The sequence below is a fragment of the Rhinopithecus bieti genome, unplaced genomic scaffold (genome assembly GCF_001698545.2).
Source record: "Rhinopithecus bieti isolate Rb0 unplaced genomic scaffold, ASM169854v2 scaffold_25291, whole genome shotgun sequence".
NCBI classification, from domain to species: domain Eukaryota; kingdom Metazoa; phylum Chordata; class Mammalia; order Primates; family Cercopithecidae; genus Rhinopithecus; species Rhinopithecus bieti.
Window position 1 is genome coordinate 216,010 of NW_016811667.1, and position 20,255 is coordinate 236,264.

At 41.2% G+C, this 20,255-nt stretch overlaps 1 protein-coding gene across 7 annotated transcripts in view; it reads right to left on the reverse strand.

Annotated features, from left to right (window-relative positions):
• Positions 1 to 20,255, reverse strand: part of ENTPD1 (ectonucleoside triphosphate diphosphohydrolase 1) — a 164,045-nt gene that overhangs the window by 5,091 nt on the left and 138,699 nt on the right. For all 7 annotated transcript variants that reach the window (XM_017894589.1, XM_017894595.1, XM_017894588.1 and 4 more), the window contains exons 4-8: positions 19,124 to 19,274; positions 16,976 to 17,135; positions 16,014 to 16,253; positions 13,799 to 14,059; positions 2,679 to 2,792 (exon numbers count right to left, since the gene is read on the reverse strand). In XM_017894589.1, coding sequence (XP_017750078.1) covers positions 2,679 to 2,792; positions 13,799 to 14,059; positions 16,014 to 16,253; positions 16,976 to 17,135; positions 19,124 to 19,274 — 926 coding nt within the window. The remainder of the gene's footprint in view (positions 1 to 2,678; positions 2,793 to 13,798; positions 14,060 to 16,013; positions 16,254 to 16,975; positions 17,136 to 19,123; positions 19,275 to 20,255) is intronic.

Sequence of the window (20,255 nt, forward strand, 5' to 3'; positions counted from 1 at the left end):
GGGGGGGGCTGGGAGATGCCATTTTGGCCTAATTTCCCTGAATTCTTTAATACTTCTATTCCCCTCCTCTGTCTGGAAAGCTGTACATTGGCTATGCAGTCTGGCCTCCTGAAGGTTATGACAGTAGCCAAAAATATAGCAGCCAAAAAGGCATCCACCTTCTTCATCAATCCAGAATTGATCATGCTCATGCTTGTGGGTGGATTCATTACTATGTGCTCTCCAAATTGAGAGGAAGTCTACTCTCCTCTCTCCTTTCTCTCCCACCTTCCCCTCTCTCTTCTCTCCTTTCTATTCCCAGGGCAGTGGAACATGACGAGGTTCTCTTCCCTTCATGGATATCCTCTTTCCAGCCTCCACATAAAGGAGCATTGATGGATCTTCAAGAATGGCATGCCTTTCCCTAGAAAGGCTGAATATTCACGAGGCTGAATGTAAGGATCCAGAGTACACTGAGATATAACTGGTCATCAGTACACATAGAATCTGATCACGTTGTTCACTTGGACTGACCAGATCTTGGATGCCCAGATTTTCAGAGTAGAAAAGTGGCTGCGTTCCAGCTGCTGAAAGATTCTACTAGCCGTCTAATGAAGCTGCCAGAAGACAACCATGGAGTCTCCCTTCCACTCACTCTCCCAGTCTCTCCACTTCAGAGACCCAATGACTTCAGGCACCTGACTAAGTGTCAGCAAGTATGGTTTGCATTTTATTTCCCTTGCCAAAGCAGGGAAAGGCAGCATGATAGATATGCATAAAGCACAGAAAGCAAATGTCCTCCACTGTCAACACACAGTACATGCTTAAACATTGCTAATTATCTCTCTACCAAAGGTGTTTAGAAGGAACATTCCCAAACACAAGCCATACTGGAGTAGCAGTCCTTCCCCACGATGAAGTTAGGAGGGAAAGAGGAAAGAGTCACCTCCTAACAATGTACTTGACAAAACTATGTTTTCTATCTGGGTGGATGATGCAGCTTGGGAAAGTGAACCCTGGGTCATAACATCCACCTCAATGCTATAGGCTCTGGGTGAGGACAGGGGTCTAACTCTGCAACCCCTTCCCCAAATGCTTTAGGAATTCTCCCAAATGCAGGCCCTTCTTAGCTTACTTGCAGGGCCTCTGAACAATTCCCCACATGACTTACCTGAGCAGACCTACAGGTCTAGGTATAAGCATTCCCAGCCTAACATAATCTTATGAAGTAAAAAATGAGATGTGGATAAGAGAGGAAACCTTACAAAACTATTTTTTTTTTTTTTTTTTTGAGATGGAGTCTTGCTCTGTCGCCCGGGCTCGAGTGCAGTGGCGCAATCTTGGCTCACTGCAAGCTCCGCCTCCCGGGTTCACACCATTCTCCTGCCTCAGCCTCCTGAGTAGCTGGGACTACAGGCACCCACCACCACGCCCAGCTAATTTTTTTGTATTTTTAGTAGACACGGGGTTTCACCGTGTTAGCCAGGATGAGAACTTTTAATCTAAACCAGAAGTAATTTTTTTTCAAAGAGCAGCCTAAATCTGCTTCCTCGGCAGCCATATGTAGGCCTGGTCTCAAATTGCCTCCATTCCAACATGCTTATCTTCTTCCACAGATTACCACCAGATGCAAAAAACCACCGCTAACTTTTTTGTAAAGTGCTGAGACATTTGAGCAACTCTTGATGAAGGCCCTGACCACATTTCTTTCATGTTCTAGACAAAATACCTGGAGAGAATGGCAAGCTTCCCAGCTCTTGCTCAGCCTCTCTTCCCCCTTGTCAGTGCAGACAAGGATAAGCATCTATTTTTAATTGATAGTATTTCTTAAGAATGAAAACACCATTCATTTTGCAACTGTCAACTTAAAACAGCTGCTGTTCTGAGCTATGTCTTTTATAATCAGAGTGGATTCCATACCTCTCATCCCTTGATTTTCATCTTGTGGCACTGGATGTTGAATGGCTCAGTGCCTCTGGTAAGAAAAAAATTGTGCTTCAAATTTATGAATAAGTAGGAGATATCTTGGACTTGGGAAATGGAGAGGATTTTACCACAATCGTGTATGTGGCAGACTCTGCAAATTGCCTGCTTTCTTGCTAACAGAACTCTGATTTGGGGATTGGAGGAGAGGAGTGGGCCACAATGTGCCCAGCTCAAGGAAGTGGCTCATGATAGGTCTAAGCTTAAGCTGGTCACAAAATTCTGCACCTGGTTTTCTCAGTCAATCCAGGCCATTGAGATATAAGGGGAAGACTGCTGAGTCTGGGATAGCTTTTGCTTTCCTGTAAAAATGAACAGATGTATCTGGTTCTACCCCTTTTCTGAACTTTATGAACAAGGCTGTGATGCCTGAAGCCACAGCCACCATCTTGTGTCCATGGAGAAATAGGCACAACAGCAGAGCTGAAGAAGCAATGGCTGACACAGAGCAGAGCTGCTGACCCCATGCCAGCAGCGGCCTACTGCCAGACTTTGTATTAGGTGAGAAAAAAAATAAGATCTTATTTAAGCCACTGAATGTCAAGTTATCAAGGAATGCCAATAAATTCATTCCTGAGTCCACCACCTGGTCTTCTCTAACACATTTGCTGGATTTTGGTCAAACCAGCAGGAGTTTCAGAGCAGACTCACATCCTCTGCATCAGCGAGGGCACAGGGCACTCATGCTGTTAGAGTTGCTGTGCCTAGTCACTTACCTCCTCCCAAGGCTGAGAGCAGAACTTTTTCATCATCTCAGTCACCTTTTCCTGAGAGAATTTCTCTGATGTCAAGTTTAAAAAATTCATCACAAAGTAAAAAGCTGAAAATGCCTACAAGAGAAAATTGCAGTTTTAGGCTGTGTTCCACACAGAGGGATGCCAACTTGCTCTCCTAAAGGCCACATCCCTTGTGCAGGTGCCTGGAAAGCTCTGCTGAGTAAATTAACACACAAAGTGATACTGCAGGCCCAAGAGCTGTTTCCTTCCTGGAAGAGGAGCCACTTTGCTGCTGACACACATTTCTAAGCCACCTGGCAGTTACTTTTCTCCATAATTGTAATAGGAGAGTCAGGGAGAAAGAAAAATGGGGAAAGAGAATAAGAAAAGAGAGAGGAGTTGCAAAAATCCCATTTTAAAATACTATGTACTACATATGGATGTTTAATAAATATATAAAACTAGAAAATTCTATACAACACTATTGAGTTATCTCTGAGTAGCGAGTAGCAAAATTGGGTTATTTTTCCCTTGGTGCTTATGTTTTGCCTATGTTTCTATAATGAATATGTACTGCTTTCCTTTAAAATCCATCTTTATTCAACAAATATTTATTACAGGTCTACTATGGGCTAGGTACTATTTTAGACACAATTGAATTTTTTAAAATCATTATCATCATCAAACATGAAAACTATAAAAAAGTTAAAAGTTAAAATCAGTAAAACAAAAAAAAATTCTATTAAAATGACCTCTAAATTCTACTACTTAGTGACAAATGCTATTAAATATAGTATATAGGCTTCTAGCATTTTTCTCATTCTATGATACATATGTAACTTTTATTATACTTCATACCACCCTATAACTGCCTTTTTTACTCTTTTAATAGAGCATGAATTTAAAGGGGAGAAAATGATTGAGCAGAGCTTGCTGGATAAGGCAATTCAAACCCCAACTCTAGTGCTTTTCTTCTTTCCTACCCGAAAGGGTGCCGGTTTTTAGGGGAAATGATGCTGGATATTAAAGGAGCACATCATTTGTTCATTCAGCAAACACACTGAGCTCTGTTTGCTAGGCACTATGCTGAGTCATAGTTTACTGGGATTATTTGAGGGGAGCATAAAGTTTTCCCTGTGGCAAACACGGTTAGATTGGGGATTATAATTTGCCTTCTGTAAAATTACTTAACTAGAAGTGAATGTAGAAAGAAAATGTGATTCCCAAAGTGTAATTCGCATAGGCAAAGAAACAGAGTTTTGGTAGGCAAAGAAACAGGAGGTAGCAGAGATCCCATTGGGGGCTCACTGTGACTCAGAGATGATGAAAAATATCCTCCACCAGGAAAGAAATTTCCTGCTGCAAACAGGCCATATGCCTCAGTTCCAGCTGAAATAAGTTGCATTTTTCAATATTCTTAGACATATATATCTAATAAAATAAGCGTGAGCATATTAGTCCTTTTTAATAAATTTTCTTTTTTTTTTTTTTTTGGCTTAATTTTTTTTCTTCCACTTTCAGTCCCAACAGGAGTTCATACTAACAACTTAATATGAAACCTTCCATTTTTCCCATGCTCCTATAATCATATACAAACACATACATATAAAAGGTTTGTTTTAGAAATAAAATTTTAAACAGATTCTTCATCTTGCTTTTCTTAACAATCCTTTATAGAAATCCTTCCAAGTCAGCTGGGGCCACTCTAATGGCCACGTAAGAGTCTACGGTGTAGATGTATCTTAATTCATTCAACAACTCCCTACTGGTAATTCTCCTGATTACCAGCAATTTCTCCTATGAGCAGTGGTATAAATACCTCTATACATTTAGCCTCTGAACTGGTATGCTCATTCCTCTAGGAAGTCGAGCTCCCCAGAAACTGGAGAGCCTCCATATGCCCTGAACTCAGGAATTCCAGCACTTTAATTATCATTGTATGCCAGGTGCAGAAAAAGATCTTGGTATGGTCCTATTTCAGCTCTCTTAACCCAAGCCACTATCATCTCGTGTGGACACTGCAATGGCCTCTTAATTAGTCTCCATATTAGCTTTCTGGTTCTAGTCCAACCCATCCTGCAAACAGCAGTCACAGGAATCTTTTAAAAACAAATCTGATCATATCACTCCCCTGCTTAAAACCTTTGGTGGCTCCTAATTATACTTAGAAAAAAATCAAATCCTACAAGGTCTCTGAAAACCAGGCATGTTCTGGCCCTGCCCCCATGCCCACCATACCCAGCCACCCTGGCTTTCAATCCCTGCCAAGCCTTTCCTCCCCTAAAGCCTGTACACTTGCTATTCCCTCTGCTGGAATTCCATGGACTTCCACATCCCCTCCTCAGAGGGGTTTCTAGGACCCTCTGTTATGTCCTTTCACAGGACTGTCTCTTTCTTCCCAGCAGTTCCTTTTGATTTGCAGCAGTCTGATTTTGATCAGCAGCAGTCTGATTTGCCTTTGCTTGTGTTTCTGGTCTCATGTCTGCCTGCCTTCGAGAATGCCAGCTCTGTGATGGCAGGTACGGAATCTCCCTCGTTCTTGGTTGAATCTGCCCCCACTAACATGGCACTTGGCATATGTGAGTGCTCTATAAATAAGCGGCAGAAAACTGTTCTCTCTCTAGTTCCTAAGGCACAACAATCTCTGTTAACTGACAGACTGTGTATGTTTGGATTCACATAGCTAATACCTGGAAAAGTTCTTCCTGTTTACTACAACTATTTCTCATTTTTCCTCTAGTGAACTGATGGTGGAGCGAGAGGTAGAGGAGACCTTTTAGTTTTTACTTTAATAATCTTTTTGTACAGTTTGATTTTTTTTATAATGAGCATGTAATAGAGCAATAATAAATATTTCCTTAAATTGTTACATTTCAAAAGACTTTCTGAAATTAGTCCTAGAGCTTATTCTATTAGCAAAAGTCTCAATGAGTTAAGCATCTAGAAATTCTCTTGCTTTTGCTAAGTGGTGACATTTGCTTTATAAAATAAGTACAAATTATTAAAAACAGATGAACAAACAAAAAATTTCTATGAGGTAGATTTAGCAACATATTGAGCCTTCAGTAGGATACACAGCGATCAAGTCAGCAGGGCCTCCTGGTCCATGCCACCTCCAACCCCAGAAGGCACTACATGCCATAGGCTCTTGAAAAATTTCCCATGACCTTCAGAAGCCTCCCTCTGGCATCTCAGAATCTTGCTCTTATTTATTTCTCAACATTTGAAGTTTCCCTATTCATTTATTTTCCTTCAAAATAGAAATATCTTTAAAATGCTGGCTTATTCAAAAGAAACACGTTTATTATACAGAATTTAAATGCAAGTTAAAAATGGAAGTCTCGGCCGGACGCGGTGGCTCACGCCTGTAATCCCAGCACTTTGGGAGTCCGAGATGGGCGGATCATGAGGTCAGGAGATCAAGACCATCCTGGTTAACACGGTGAAACCCTGTCTCTACTAAAAATACAAAAAAATTAGCCAGGCGTGGTGGTGGGCGCCTGTAGTCCCAGCTACTTGGGAGGCTGAAGAGGAGAATGATGTGAACCCGGGAGGCGGAGCTTGCAGTGAGCCGAGATCACGCCACTGCACTCCAGCCTGGGTGACACAGTGAGACTCTGTCTCAAAAAAAAAAAAAATGGAAGTCTGTCCTTAATCTAACCATCCTGTAGAGATGTACACTTTTTAATGATTTACTGTTTAATATCTACAGCAAATTGATATGTAATAGAAAATAGTGAATATATATTTATATAATTATATATGTGTATATGTACATATATAACCTAAATATGATGATACTAGACATAATTTTTTATAATACCACTTTGTTTTACTTAATACATCATGTTTCCTTGCTGCAAATGCCATGATTTCATTCCTTTTTATGGCTGAGTAGTATTCCATAGTGTGTGTGTATATATATGTGTGTATACATATGTATACATATATGTGTGTATGTATATATATATACAGCACATTTTCTTTGTCCACTCGTTGATTGATGGGCATTTGGACTGGTTCCATATTTTTGCAATTGCAAATCGTGTTGCTGTGAACATGTGTGTGCAAGTGTCTTTTTCATACAATGACTTCTTTTCCTTTGGGTAGATATCCAGTAGTGGGATTGCTGGATCAAATGGTAGTTCTACTTTTGGTTTCTTAAGGAGTCTCTATACTGTTTTCCATAGTGGTTGTACTGGTTTACATTCCCACCAGCAGTGTAAAAGTGTTCCCTTTACACCACATCCATGCCAACATCTATTATATTTTAATTTTTAAATTATAGCCATTCTTGCAGCAGAGTAAGGTAGTGTCTCACTGTGGTTTTAATTTGCATTTCCCTGACAATTAGTGAGATTGAGCATTTTTTCATGTTTGTTGGCCATTTGTATATCTTCTTTTAAGAATGGTCTAGATCATCAGAGTGAACAGGCAATCTACAGAATGGGAGAAAAATTTTGCAAGCTATCCATCTGACAAAGGTCTAATATCCAGAATCTATAAGGAACTTAAACAAATTTATAAGAAAAAAAAAACAACCCCATCAAAAGGTGGGCAAAGGATATGAACAGACATTTCTCAAAAGAAAACATTTATGCAGCTAACAAACATATGAAAAAAAGCTCATCATCACTGGTCATTAGAGAAATGCAAATGAAAACCACAGTGAGATACCATCTCACACCAGTTAGAATGGCAATTATTAAAAAGTCAGGAAACAGATGCTGACGAGGCTGTGGAGAAATAGGAAAGCTTTTACACTGTTGGTGGGAGTGTAAATTAGTTCAACCATTGTGGAAGACAATGTGGCAATTTCTCAAGGATTTTTAGAGACCCAGAACTACCCATTTGAACCGCAGGCCCTCCCTCGTGATCTCGGGCTACTGCCGACATCAACAGGGATTATAGAACCATTCGTACTATGAGATATATGCCATAAGTAAGTCGTTATTCGCAGCACCTATCTTTACAATAGCAACAGACATAGAACCAATCACAATGCCGATCAAGTGGAATCAGACGTGGATCACGGAAAGAGGGATGCTGGCGAGCCATATAATCATCTAATAGCCTAGCTGCACGGGGCCAAATCAAAAAAGAATAAGACTCTATCATCGTCATTTGGTCAGGGTCATGGAAGTGCAAGCGCCTGGAAGCAGTACATTCTCAAGCAAACCTACACACAACGAACAGAAAACACCAAAATACTGCAGTGCACTCATAAGTGGGAGTTGAACAATGAGAACACATGGACACAAGGAGGGGAACATCACACACTGAGGCCTGTGAGGGGGTTGGGGACTAGGGGAAGGAGAGCATTAGAACAAATTCCTAATGCATGTGGAGTGTAAAACCTAGATGACAGGTTGATGGGTGCAGCAAACCACCATGACACATGTATACCTATGTAACAAACCTGCATGTTCTGCACATGTACCCCAGAACTTAAAATAAAAAGTAAAATTAAAAAAAGAACAGTTTAGAATGCTTCCATTTTTAATCCCGAGAATTATACTGAGGAACAAAAACTATCTTCTTTTAATACCCCAGGAAGATACATTGCTCAAAATCAGATGGTTCAAGATCACGTCACCAAGTTCCTGTGACCAAGGTAGATGACTTTTTTTAAAAGTCTTTAGGAATCATCCTGATCCTGTTTTTAGGGTGAGGTTTTAGGGATTCAATCCCATAGGTGTTCTTTTGCCAGAATGGACCCAAAGCCAACTCTTGAGGGAAATACTGACTCAGCTCTAGGAATTCCTGAGTTTGCCTTTAGATGTCAATAAATTGCTCCACCACTGAAGTCAAAATCTGTGGTGAGCTCCTTAATGTCCATACTAGAAGTCACCCTTACTTGATAATCCTTACTTGATTGGTATCTATAACCCAGGGGTATGTAATTAGGTTCGTGCAAAAGGAATCATGGTTTTTGCATTGTTGGAATTTGCCCTTTGATGCTAGAGTACATTCTTAAATAAATGTGGTTATGTTATACATCATTTTAATGGGCATCTCTTGCTTTATGCCTTTTTGCTAATTAGTTATTATTTCCTTTCATTTTATGTTTATTTTAGATTATGGAAATAATGTTAGGCAAAAAGCAAATCTGAGTGATTTTCTTATTCGAGTTCAAAATGAGTTGTAAAGTAGCAGAGACAATTCACAACATCAACAATGCATTTGGCCCAGGAACTGCTAACAAATGTACAGTGCAGTGGTGGTTCAAGAAGTTTTGCAAAGAAGACAAGAGCCTTGAAGATGAGGCGCATAGAGGTCGGCCATCGGAAGTTGATAATGACCAACTGGGAGCAATCATCAAAGCTGATCCTCTTACAACTACATGAGAAGTTTCTGAAGAACTCAACGTTGACCATTCTACAGTTGTTCAGCATTTGAAGCAAATTGGAAAGGTGAAAAAGCTTGATGAATGGGTGCCTCATGAGCTGACCAAAAATTTTTTTCAAATCGTCATTTTGAAGTGTCATCTTCTCTTATTCTGGGCAACAACAAACCATTTCTCAATCAGATTGTGACATACAATGAAAAGTGTATTTTATACGACAACTGGTGACGACCAGCTCAGTGGCTGGACCGAGAAGATGCTCCAAAGTACATCCCAAAGCCAAACTTGTACCAAAAAAAGGGTCATGGTCACTGTTTGGTGGTCTGCTGCCGGTGGGATCCACTACAGCTTTCTGAATTCTGGCAAAACCATTACATCTGAGAAGTATGCTCAGCAAATCAATGACATGCCATGAAAACTGCAACACACCTGCAGCCAGCAGTGGTCAACAAAAAGAGTGCAATTCTTCTCCACGACAATGCCCTACCACACGACAATGCCCTACCACACGACAATGCCCTACCACACGACAATGCCCTACCACACGTTGCACAACCAATGCCTAAAAAGTTGAACGGATTGAGCTATGAAGTTTTGCCTCATCCGCCACATTTACCTGACCGCTGTCCAACCAACTACCACTTCTTCAAGCATCTCGACAACTTTTTGCAAGGAAAACACTTCAGCAACCAGCAGGATGTGCAGAAAATGCTTTCCAAGAGTTCATCAAATACCGAAGCACAGATTTTTATGCAACAGGAATAAATAAACTTATTTCTCATTGGCAAAAATGTGTTGATTATAATGGTTCCCATTATGATTAATAAAGATGTGTTTCCACCTAGTTATAATGATTTAAAATTCACGGTCTGAAACCACAATTACTTTTGCACCAACATAAATATAAATATACACACACATTTATGTATGCATATGTAAACAAATATGCTTTTAATGTTCTTTAATTCCAGTTTCCTATTGAACTTGTTTATTCTATTTCTTATTTATATAAACAGCACAATGTGGTCTTTAAACATAATTTCTAAATTACCTCATAAGTAATTCCCTACAGGCGTTCCCTCTTTCTTGTTAGTGTTTCTAATTTGTCCACAACATTGGATTCTGTTTAGCAACCAAGGCTACAGGGTAGCCAGACTGACTAAAGCATTGACAATTTTTAATACTATATTTACCGACTAAGAATCAGATCATCAGTGCTCAATGCAACTGTGGCAAAAATTCTCTCCCCAACAAATTCTCTGTGGCTTGAGAACACCCAGGCTAACTAGTTCTGGAAATAATGGGAATGAAACTGGATATCTGTGTTGCACATAGTTACTCTTCAAGAGGCAGGACTCAATAATAAGAACTCCCTGCAGGAAGGACAGCATAGAATGAAGACTGCCAGGATAAAGACCTAACCTTTTTAAAGGTGGTGCTGGGGTATGCCAGCTTTTTGCTATTTACAGTGGTGTGCTGGAGCTGACTCTTTCTTATGCACCCACAAGAGCTGATTCTTAAAATTTCCAGATTTTTGTGAGTCAGTTGATATGTTGATAGCTTGAAATAGGCTGTGGTAGAACTATTTACACCATGGAAACTGGTAAGTGCTACAAATCAGCTCCCCATTCCCCGAGAGTTGGTTGTTAGACATTTCCCAGACCATCACTGTTTGTCTGGCTCACAACTATCAACGAGGTAGATATTTCTATCCCCATTTTACAGATGAGGAAACAGACAAAAAGACTTTAAGTTTTAGGGATATAATACAGAGGGCATAAAACAAAACAAAACAAAAAACACCAAAAATCTGAAGCAGAAGGAAACTGCCAATGCAGAAATAGGGACAGGACAGTCCTGATCCTGAGGACTGTATCCAGAGGAGAAAGATCCTACATAGAGGTAGGCAATGAGATAGTCTCAGGAACTGCCAAACTGAGGTTCAGAAGGCTGGGAGAACAATCTCAATGAGGAACTAAGGGATCAAACAGAAAAGCCTCCAGGGGGAGTTCAAGATTCCTCCACCCTTTTCCAGCCCCTACCTCTCCCTGCTTTGGTTGGATGAATCACATTCAAAGGCAAGAAATTCCAGTCCCCTGAGGAGGAAAGGTTTGCTCAAGCTTGAAGGCAGGAATTGGGCCATGTTTCCCAGGAAGTGAAACTTTCTGAGAAGTTACAAACTCAAGACACAAGGGTATGTTCACTGACTTTAGATTTACATCCTTGCAGTGACTGGAATGAAAAAGGCCCTTGGCCAAGGTGACAGCCTCCTTCCTCTTCAAGGAGTTCAAACTAAGGCAAGGGCCCTGGCCCAAAAACAGTCCTAGGTGAGCAGCCAGTGCCAGCTCAGCCACAGGGTATTCAAGTGAGGTTCAGTTTCTTCTGAATTTGGGTTTGCAGCCAACTAATAACAAAATATTACTCTGCCAGTCATTGTCTTGTCATGTATTTCCCTCAGGAACCTTGAGGGGAGGGGAGGCTGTGGTTTGGACCATGGTTAAGGTAAGCCTGGATCTATGGCATTACCTATTGTTTTCTCAGAGACCAAGAAAATGAAGAACTCATACAGTTCATAAGAAGCCAGAAGCAGAATCAGATCTGATTAGGACAGCGCCTATGTTCTCTTCATAGAGTTTTGTCTTGGGCCAGACTAGGTGACCTTGGGAGAAACTCTCTTGCTGGGGTCCTGGAGGGGAGGAGCTGAACCTCCGTTCTCACATGCTGATCTGTTTTCTTAAAAGGGTTTAGAAAGCATGAAAGCAGGCAAAAGCCTTGTTTCTCTGAATATCTTGAATGAATAAATGAGATAATATACAGAGTTCTTAGTCAATAATTGGCATTTGACAGATGGTAGCTAGTTTTTCAATATGCTACTAAACTATGATTATAATAATGCTTAGCTTCTGGGACCAAAATATGAAATTTGAAGACTGAGTCGATTAAGAGGCATCTCTTCTGCCTCTGCTCAAATATTTTTTTGTTTTGTTTTGTTTTGTTGTTCTTTTTTTTTTTTTTGAGGCAGAGTCTCGCTCTGTCGCCCAGACTGGAGTGCAGTGGCTGGATCTCGGCTCACTGAAAGCTCCGCCTCCCAGGTTCACACCATTCTCCTGCCTCAGCCTCCCGAGTAGCTGGGACTACAGGCGCCCGCCACCTCACCTGGCTAGTTTTTTGTATTTCTTAGTAGAGACGGGGTTTCACCGTGTTAGCCAGGATGATCTCGATCTCCTGACCTCGTGATCTGCCCGCCTCAGCCTCCCAAAGTGCTGGGATTACAGGCTTGAGCCACCGGGCCCGGCCTGCTCAAATATTTTATCTTGTTCTGGAGTTATTAAGAAAATAAGGAATTTGGAGCTAGGATTCAAATAATCCCCTAACTCTTCAAAACATAATGACAATGATGTTATCTTCAATGTTTCTTTGGGATTTCCTGAGTTTCTACTTCGTAAATGTCTTTATAGAGGAAAACCCTCAGCCATGTCATCTAACTGCTGCTCCTCCTCCTTCTGACATTTGAGAAGCCACCTATGGCAGACTGTAACAGGTACATACCCCATAGTTCATCCCCTTTTTCCTCGCTTATGAAGTCCTGATTTTACCCAAGTAGAGGAAAGCAATATGCTCAAAAAAGACTCCTCAGGTGATAAACAATAATTAATCTAAACTAACCATATTAATCCATTTCTCTTTGGCACAGATTGGTTTAGAGTATATATTTCACCAAGTTCTGGCCAGCAGGATCTGAAAAGATGTCAGTCGGCACTTCTGCAAAATGTGTGTGCAAGAGATGTGTGCAAGGAAAACCTTAAACGTCTCTCCTGCTTTTGCTTTGCATGTGAAGGAAAATATGATGCTTGGATGTCTGATTCCAAAATGGTGGCATGGAAGCAAGCTGGCTTCATGCTCCCCAACCACAGAAAACCAGAAACAAATGTACAGCACTGAGATGATCACCAGCAATATCCCAGAAATCAAATATGAAGATGAGACAGTTCCCAGGGCCACAAAGAAGTGAAAAAACTCCAAGCAGACAGGAAGAGAATCAAACTTTCACATGCATGTCACCTCTCCTCCCATTCTGCCTGGCACCAAGCTTGTGAAAAATTTCCCCCAAACTCACAATTTCTGCACCGGAAAAAGTGAGATCAAGGTGGACAATCAGCTTCCCCACCATCCTGGGTTCCCTAGCAGGAAACCTGTCCTTGTCTTAACCCACAGTAAGCATCGTGACATCCTGAAGAGAGAAATATCCCTGGGGACAGGTAGAGACAAGGGAGAGGCAGATTTAGCATCCTCAGCCCTGGGAACTCTGCTATGTCACTTGGCCAAAGGAGATGCCAAATCAGAGTGGCTGTTCTGTGGCTGTAGGAGGTCTGTCCCACAAGGTCTCCTGGGCACAACCCCCTAGTCAGTTTTCCCACACTGCTGGGGCTAACCTCTTTGGGACCTCCCCCATTCCGGAAAGGCAGTACTCCTATTGTTGACTAGAATGGAGATGAACCTGGGCTTAAGGTGCTGCCTAGAGCCAAAAAGGAGGCAGTGACCTAGTGATATGGTGCTTGGAGCAGTAACATACCTTAGAACAAAAAGATCACAAAGATAGTGGAAAAAACTGATCCCAAGTTCTGACATAGTTGAGCTGAAGAACCAACCCCAATCATCTACCTCAAGACATTATGTAAGAGAAAAATACATCCTATTATTTAAATCCTTTGTAGGCACATATTCTATAACTTGTAAACAAGACATCCTATACCTCTTCATTTCACAAACTTACCCCAAAATCCCCCTGGAGTGGTGGCAAGAAAATCCCATTGAAGGCACACTGGGAGTAAGGGCAGTAACTGGTGTTGAAGAGCTCCAGGATGCTTTGATGGCATTGTTGATAGTTTCCAATACCCTGGATTTCAAACTGCTGGAATGGAAGAGTCATCTCGAATCTCTTGGTGCAGGGGGTCTTGTAAAGGTCACTTACGTTCACTACCTTCTTATATCCGGGATGAAAGCATGGGTCCCTGAGAATTTCGTTACTTGCAACCTGAATGGAAAAATCACTTGAAAGCATCATGTGTGAACGCTTTGGATACAAAAGGCACAGTCTGACTTAATCAATATGTAGGCACTGTACAACATCCCACCACTTGGTATTGGCATCAACATGGCCTGCCCTGCCTTTTTCACCCTTAGGAATAAATGTGAAAAATGGATTTGTGTAACAGGCGCCAGAAGTGGTATCAGATATAAATGTATTTGACTATTCAAAGAATGCTGATATAGTTAAAACTGGGCCCAGAAATGCCATTAGTTTGAAATGTCCCTGAGTGCTTAGTCCTCATCATCTAGGTCAGGAGCAGATTCACAAGGAAACTCTCAAGGTTGTCAAAACTTTGGGCCTGGAGGTAGTTCTCCAGGAGCCTACATAATGACAAGGATGTCATTATGGACCAACCCTCCCTCCAAGGAGAGAATCAGAAACTCCCAGATACTTTTAGATCATTTAAGCCAATAGTATGAAAATTTTTTTAATTGGTTTTTAAAAATTCTTTATTTTTTAAATTCTTTTCTTCAAGCATTCTCCTATCCAAGAAAAAATATATATATTTTTTTGAGACGGAGTCTTGCTCTGTCACCCAGGCTGGAGTGCAGTGTCACAATCTCAGCTCACTGCAACCTCAGCCTCCCAGGTTCAAGCAATTCTCCTGCCTCAGCCTCCTTAGTAGCTGGGATTACAGGTGTTTGCCACCACACCCAGCTAATTTTTTCTATTTTTAGTAGAGACGGGGTGTTGCCATGTTGGTCAGGCTGGTCTCAAACTCCGGACCTCAAGTGATCCACCTGCCTCGGCCTCCCAAAGTGCTGGGATTATAGGCGTTAGCCACCACGTCTAGCCCAATAAAAATAATTTCTAACCCACAACCTACTAAAGAAGAAAGGAGGCTGCTGTGGATAAGAAGCTTAATGGAGCTTTGAGGCTCAGTGGATGTCTCTCAGCGCCCCCTACTCCCAGGACCATCTTACTGATAGTGGTTTTGAAAACAAGAGAGAATGCTTTGGAGGAGAGCAGAGAACTGGTTATCCTTTCAGTGGAGACAGGGAACAGCTGGATGTGACATCCTGGCTTTGTGTTTACTTGTCAGGGTGTGCCTGGTACTCACATGATGCTGAGTATGTTTAACTTTTCTTTTCTTTTCTTTTCTTTCTTTTTTTTTTTTGACACAGTCTCACTCTGTGGCCCAGGCTGCAGTGCAGTGGCACGATCTTGGCTCACTGCAACCTCCGCCTCCCAGTTCAAGTGATTCTCCTGCCTCAGCCTCCCAAATAGCTGGGATTACAGGCATGTGCCACCATGCCCGGCTAATTTTTTTTATTTTTTATTTTTTTATTTTTAGTAGAGATGGGGTTTCACCATGTTGGCCAGGCTGGTCTCCAACTCCTGACCTCAAGTGATCCACCCGCCTCGGCCTCCCAAAGTGTGTTTAACTTTTCTTGTCTTCAAAATGCAGAAAGCATCTGGGGACAAGATGACAAGATTTGAAGTGTCAATTGACACATTTTGTGCTTTTCCTGAAGTGTTTTTTTTTCCTTCTCCTCTCCAGGTCATTTCTAACAACTCTGTTTTATCGTAGTTTGTAAGATAAAGAGCTTTAAAAAGTGGTCTAAAGGAGCTTATAAATTGCAATTCCCCCTCCAACAAACAATATTCTACCACATAATTTTCATTATCAACCCCATGAGGGTGAGAAATTATTTCCTGAGAGAAGATCTCAGTTGTGTCCGTGGAGATAACGCAGTAAACAAACATGGGAGGTGATGTCTGGTTGAAACAATTTATAGGGGTCGACCAGATGTAGTTCAATATCCTGCCTAAAAAGGTTTGGAAAGTACAATAACCAAATTCAGACAAACTACTGAATTTGAAAGAGAAAACAACAGGATGTGGGGGCTGGAGGCACAGATGTGAGGAGGGCAGGTCTGGATTGAGTTATACTTGCCTGAATGTCCTTGGCCAGTTTCTGCCAGAGTGCCTGATCCTTCCCATAGCACAAGAAGCTATGTGTGTAGACATTGTAGTCCTTGCCATAGAGGCGAAATTGCAGAGCATTATCTGGGGATTCAGTAGTCTGGTTTTGGGGTACAAAAGTGATTTGTGTAGAGGCTCCCCCAAGGTCCAAAGCTCCAAAGGTTTCCTGATTATTGGTTTCATACGGGACTATGCTGAACCACCTTGTTTTCTGAAAGACAGTACAGTTACCAGTGCTAGAAGTCTCTGGACACTCGGCTTTTCATACTACCTATTGGAGTCAGGGATTTCCTAAAGCAAAGAAACAGGGGCATAAAGATGAGGCAAAGCTCACTAGAGGCTCCTGATCTAACAACAGATTATCAGCAAGAAAAGAGGGGCTTCAAAGACATAGCTTAGACTGCCAGACATAGAAGCAGTGTAACTAGTGTTTACAAACAAGAGGTCTGAGGCCAGACACATTCAAGTTCAAATTCTCGCTCAGTCACTTGTTAGTTGTATAGCCATGGGCAGAATAATTACCCTCTCTAGATACCGATATGGGGCTCTAAAATGGGGATGATGTAGTACCTCATACTGTTGTTCTAAGGATGAAATCAGAGAAAACATGAAAAGTGCTGAGCACAGCATGAGACACATAGCAGAAGGCAAATGTTAGCTATTCTAATTTTTAATGATACATTTTTAATTTCCTTTATGCCTCCCTAAGGCAAAGACATGTCTTCCTTATTCTCCCAATAGAAGGTCTTGTAAGAGAATTACACCTCTAGTGACCCTTACAAATGTGACAGTAAATTCATTCATCCATCTATCCATGCATCCATCCATCCAGCATTCATTCATTCATTCTGGCTAGCAACTCAAGTACTGCCTGAGATAGCAATGGCATTGGCCTCCAGAGAACCACCTCCATGGATGCTGTGAGATATTCACCTGACTGAATTTGCCCAGCAGATAGTTGATAGTAATCCAGCCATAGGCACCTTCCTCTTGGCCAGTAATGATCCTGGCACCCTGGAAGTCAAAGGGGTAGTTGCTGAGGCTCCTCTCCACCACATCCAGAACCCTGTCTGCCAATTCTTCACTTTCCATCCTGTACAAAGGAAGAGCTGAGGTTATCATTTTTGCTTTAATAATTACATTACCCATTTCAGCTATAGCATCCACACACTGCTACTAAGAAGTGAATCATAATACACTGGAATAAATAGAGAGATGGGGATCTTCGCATATGTCTGTCCAAGGAACCCTTCTTTTGGATGAGGCAGAATTAATCTTTTGTTCATCGCTCTCCAAATCCACATCCTTCCAATCCTTTCATAGGTTGGTTTTCCTTAAAATACCGTTTTGTTCTGAAGTTCCCTGGCTCAAAAAGTTATCAAAGGCTCTTAAAATTACTGTAGTGGTGATAGCTGGGTATGGTTTGATGACCATACCTGAAGCTGATGTGTGCTATATTAGCTATTGTGTGTGGCTCCTAGCTGGTTACATGGCCAGACTCTGCTCCAGGGTTTTAATTAGGGTTCTAGTAGAAACCAGGTGGCAAATGACCTGGAATATACATCCAAACTCCTCTGCTGCCAGCCTGGGAAAAATCTTCCCCATATTATAACTCAGTTCTTGGGTCTGTTTGAGACTTTGAGACCTGAAGAAGGAATCTTCCAGGGTTGTCTTAATGAAGATGGGATGCAATTGCTTCCAAGATCTAGGCTACGCAACACTGGGAGTCTCTGAGCGACAGGATGCTACCTTCCAGCTGGCATTAGACCCCTGTCATCTCTCATTTAAATGGCTTCCACACCTGCTAACTGCCTTCCTTTTATCCCCAGCTTTTCTCCCCTCCAATCCATCTTCTCTACCAGTGTCACGAGTTGTGTAGTGTCTTTTAATGGCTTCCTACTCTCTCTAAGATAAACGCCAAACTTCCTAGCATGGCCCATAGGGCACTTTGTGACCTGGACTCTTCCTTTTCAGAATCCCACTCAGAATCCTGGCTCCACCACTTCCCAGGTGTGTGACCTTGGGTGAGTTACTTCACATTTGTAAGCCACAGCTTCCATATCTTGTTAATAATAATTAATTTCATAGAGTTGTTATGACGGTTCAATTAAGTGCTTAGCGCAGTGCTAAGAACATAGGAAGGGCTCAATAAATATGAGCTGCTACTATTATTATCATTATTATTTTACACTACTCACCCATCTTCTATCTAGGCAGAACTACTTACAGTCCTCTGAATATGTGTCTCACACTTCCCTACCTTTGCACATCTGGTAGAACACAAGCTCCATGACGTCAGAGACCTTGTCCTGTTCACTGTTGTATCCTAAGTACTTAGAACAGTGCCTGACATATAATAGGTGCTGAATAAACATCAGTTACTGAATGCATGCTGTCTGCTCTGCTGATAAAGCCATTCCCGGATCCTCCAACTCATTTTTCATGATTCAGTTCAGGCATCCCTTCCTCTTAAGTTTTCCTGACCTCCTCTCACCCTGGGCAGGGCCAAATGTGCTCCCATAGCAGCTCTGAGCACTCCTCTATTAAAACATTGATCACCCTGCATTGAAACTGATTTCCTTGAGGGTTGAGTTTTCATATTCTGGATAGAGCAGGCTTTACATGCTGAATGAATGAACAAGTGAACAAATAATTCACACAGGTATCAAGTGATATAAAGATGTGCTAGTTGTGAATATTTATGACATGGGATATCTATGAGTCTCCTCTTATCCTCTTCCTCCCAGCTGTTGAGTAGCTAAGTCTGTAGCCCCAAACCCCAGAGTATACGGGCCTCGTCTTTCTATCCCTGTGCCCCATCCCCCTCTTGAATTCCCCATAGGGAGATGCACAAGGGGGCTTTTTTTTTTTTTTTTTTTTAACATACATAAAATCCTATCCCTGTATATGCTAAGAGTTTGGACATTTTATTCACTTACTGAAATTTCCTTTCTTCGGTATGGATTTGGGTGTGTAGAACTTGGGGTATTAGGGAGTGTGGCTCTCTCCCATAACTTCAGAGGCTCTTTCACTGCCAAGTCTAACTCCCAGATACTCTTTGGTCCCTACATGCTGCTATACCTGAGCAACCGCATGCCTGCCGTGGCTCCCAGGTAAACGGGTGTCTCTTGGTGCTGGGACCTTGGAATCACTTCCCTAGCTCTTTCCATGCAATCAGTCAGGTAAATGCCTATTTCATTTACTTTCTGAACATATTTTGAGATTCCAGGACCTAGGAAAAGATGTAGAAGATAAAAATCTTTTTAAAAAAATTATAAAACATACCTTAACAATAGTAGATCAAAATATGGTGTTTTGAAAAAAATACAAGAAAACAATTTCCTGATGTACTATACATTAGGTTATTGTGCTTAGAGGGTAATTCACTGGACCTAGCCTTGAGAGGATTTAATTTCCAAACTTTAAGTTGGGTCTGTCCAATGTTCAATAATTCTGCCACTGGATGGTGCAGTTTCATATTCAATTGTATAACGTTCTCAGACTTTAATGGAGATCTTATAGATAGCTACTCCCTTAGCTGCTTTTTGATATTTCCTCCACAACATTGTAATTAATGACACTAGTTCCTAAGAGACCTAAAGATGACACTTAGAATAAAAATTAAGCAGCAGACAAATTGGCTTTTACTGAAAAGATGAAAGCTGCTACTAACTAGCTATCTGATCCTGGCCAGCACCTTAAAGTTTCTGAGGTGGAGTTGCTTCCTGTTATAAGAAAGAGAAACAGAATCTACATATCCTTGGTGACTTTTCCACTCTGATATCCTGCTTCCCTAGCAAAACTGTTTTTCCAGTTTGAGAGCAAAACTGACTGTTGCTATGGAGGATTAGAGCCAAGATTCCTTAAGCTTTTTGAAGTTATAACAACACTTTCATCTCACATTAAGATAAATATCTACACTATCAGTGCTTCATAGCAGAGTAATTGCTTTAAAGATAATTATTTAAATAAGTTATCCAGATCATTCACAGGTTTTCAAACAGCCTAACAACCATGAGAAAAATCAGCTCTAAGTTACCAGCTAATTGTTTTGATTCAGAAAATTTGTGTTCAACATCTGATTAACTAGAGAATTCTCTCTTTTGAGAGGGAAAAATCCTGCATTTGTTAGGCCAAACACTCATGGGTTACATCTCAGAAGAAAGATATCTTCTAGATTTTTTTTTTTTTTTTTTTTTTTTTTTTTTTTTTT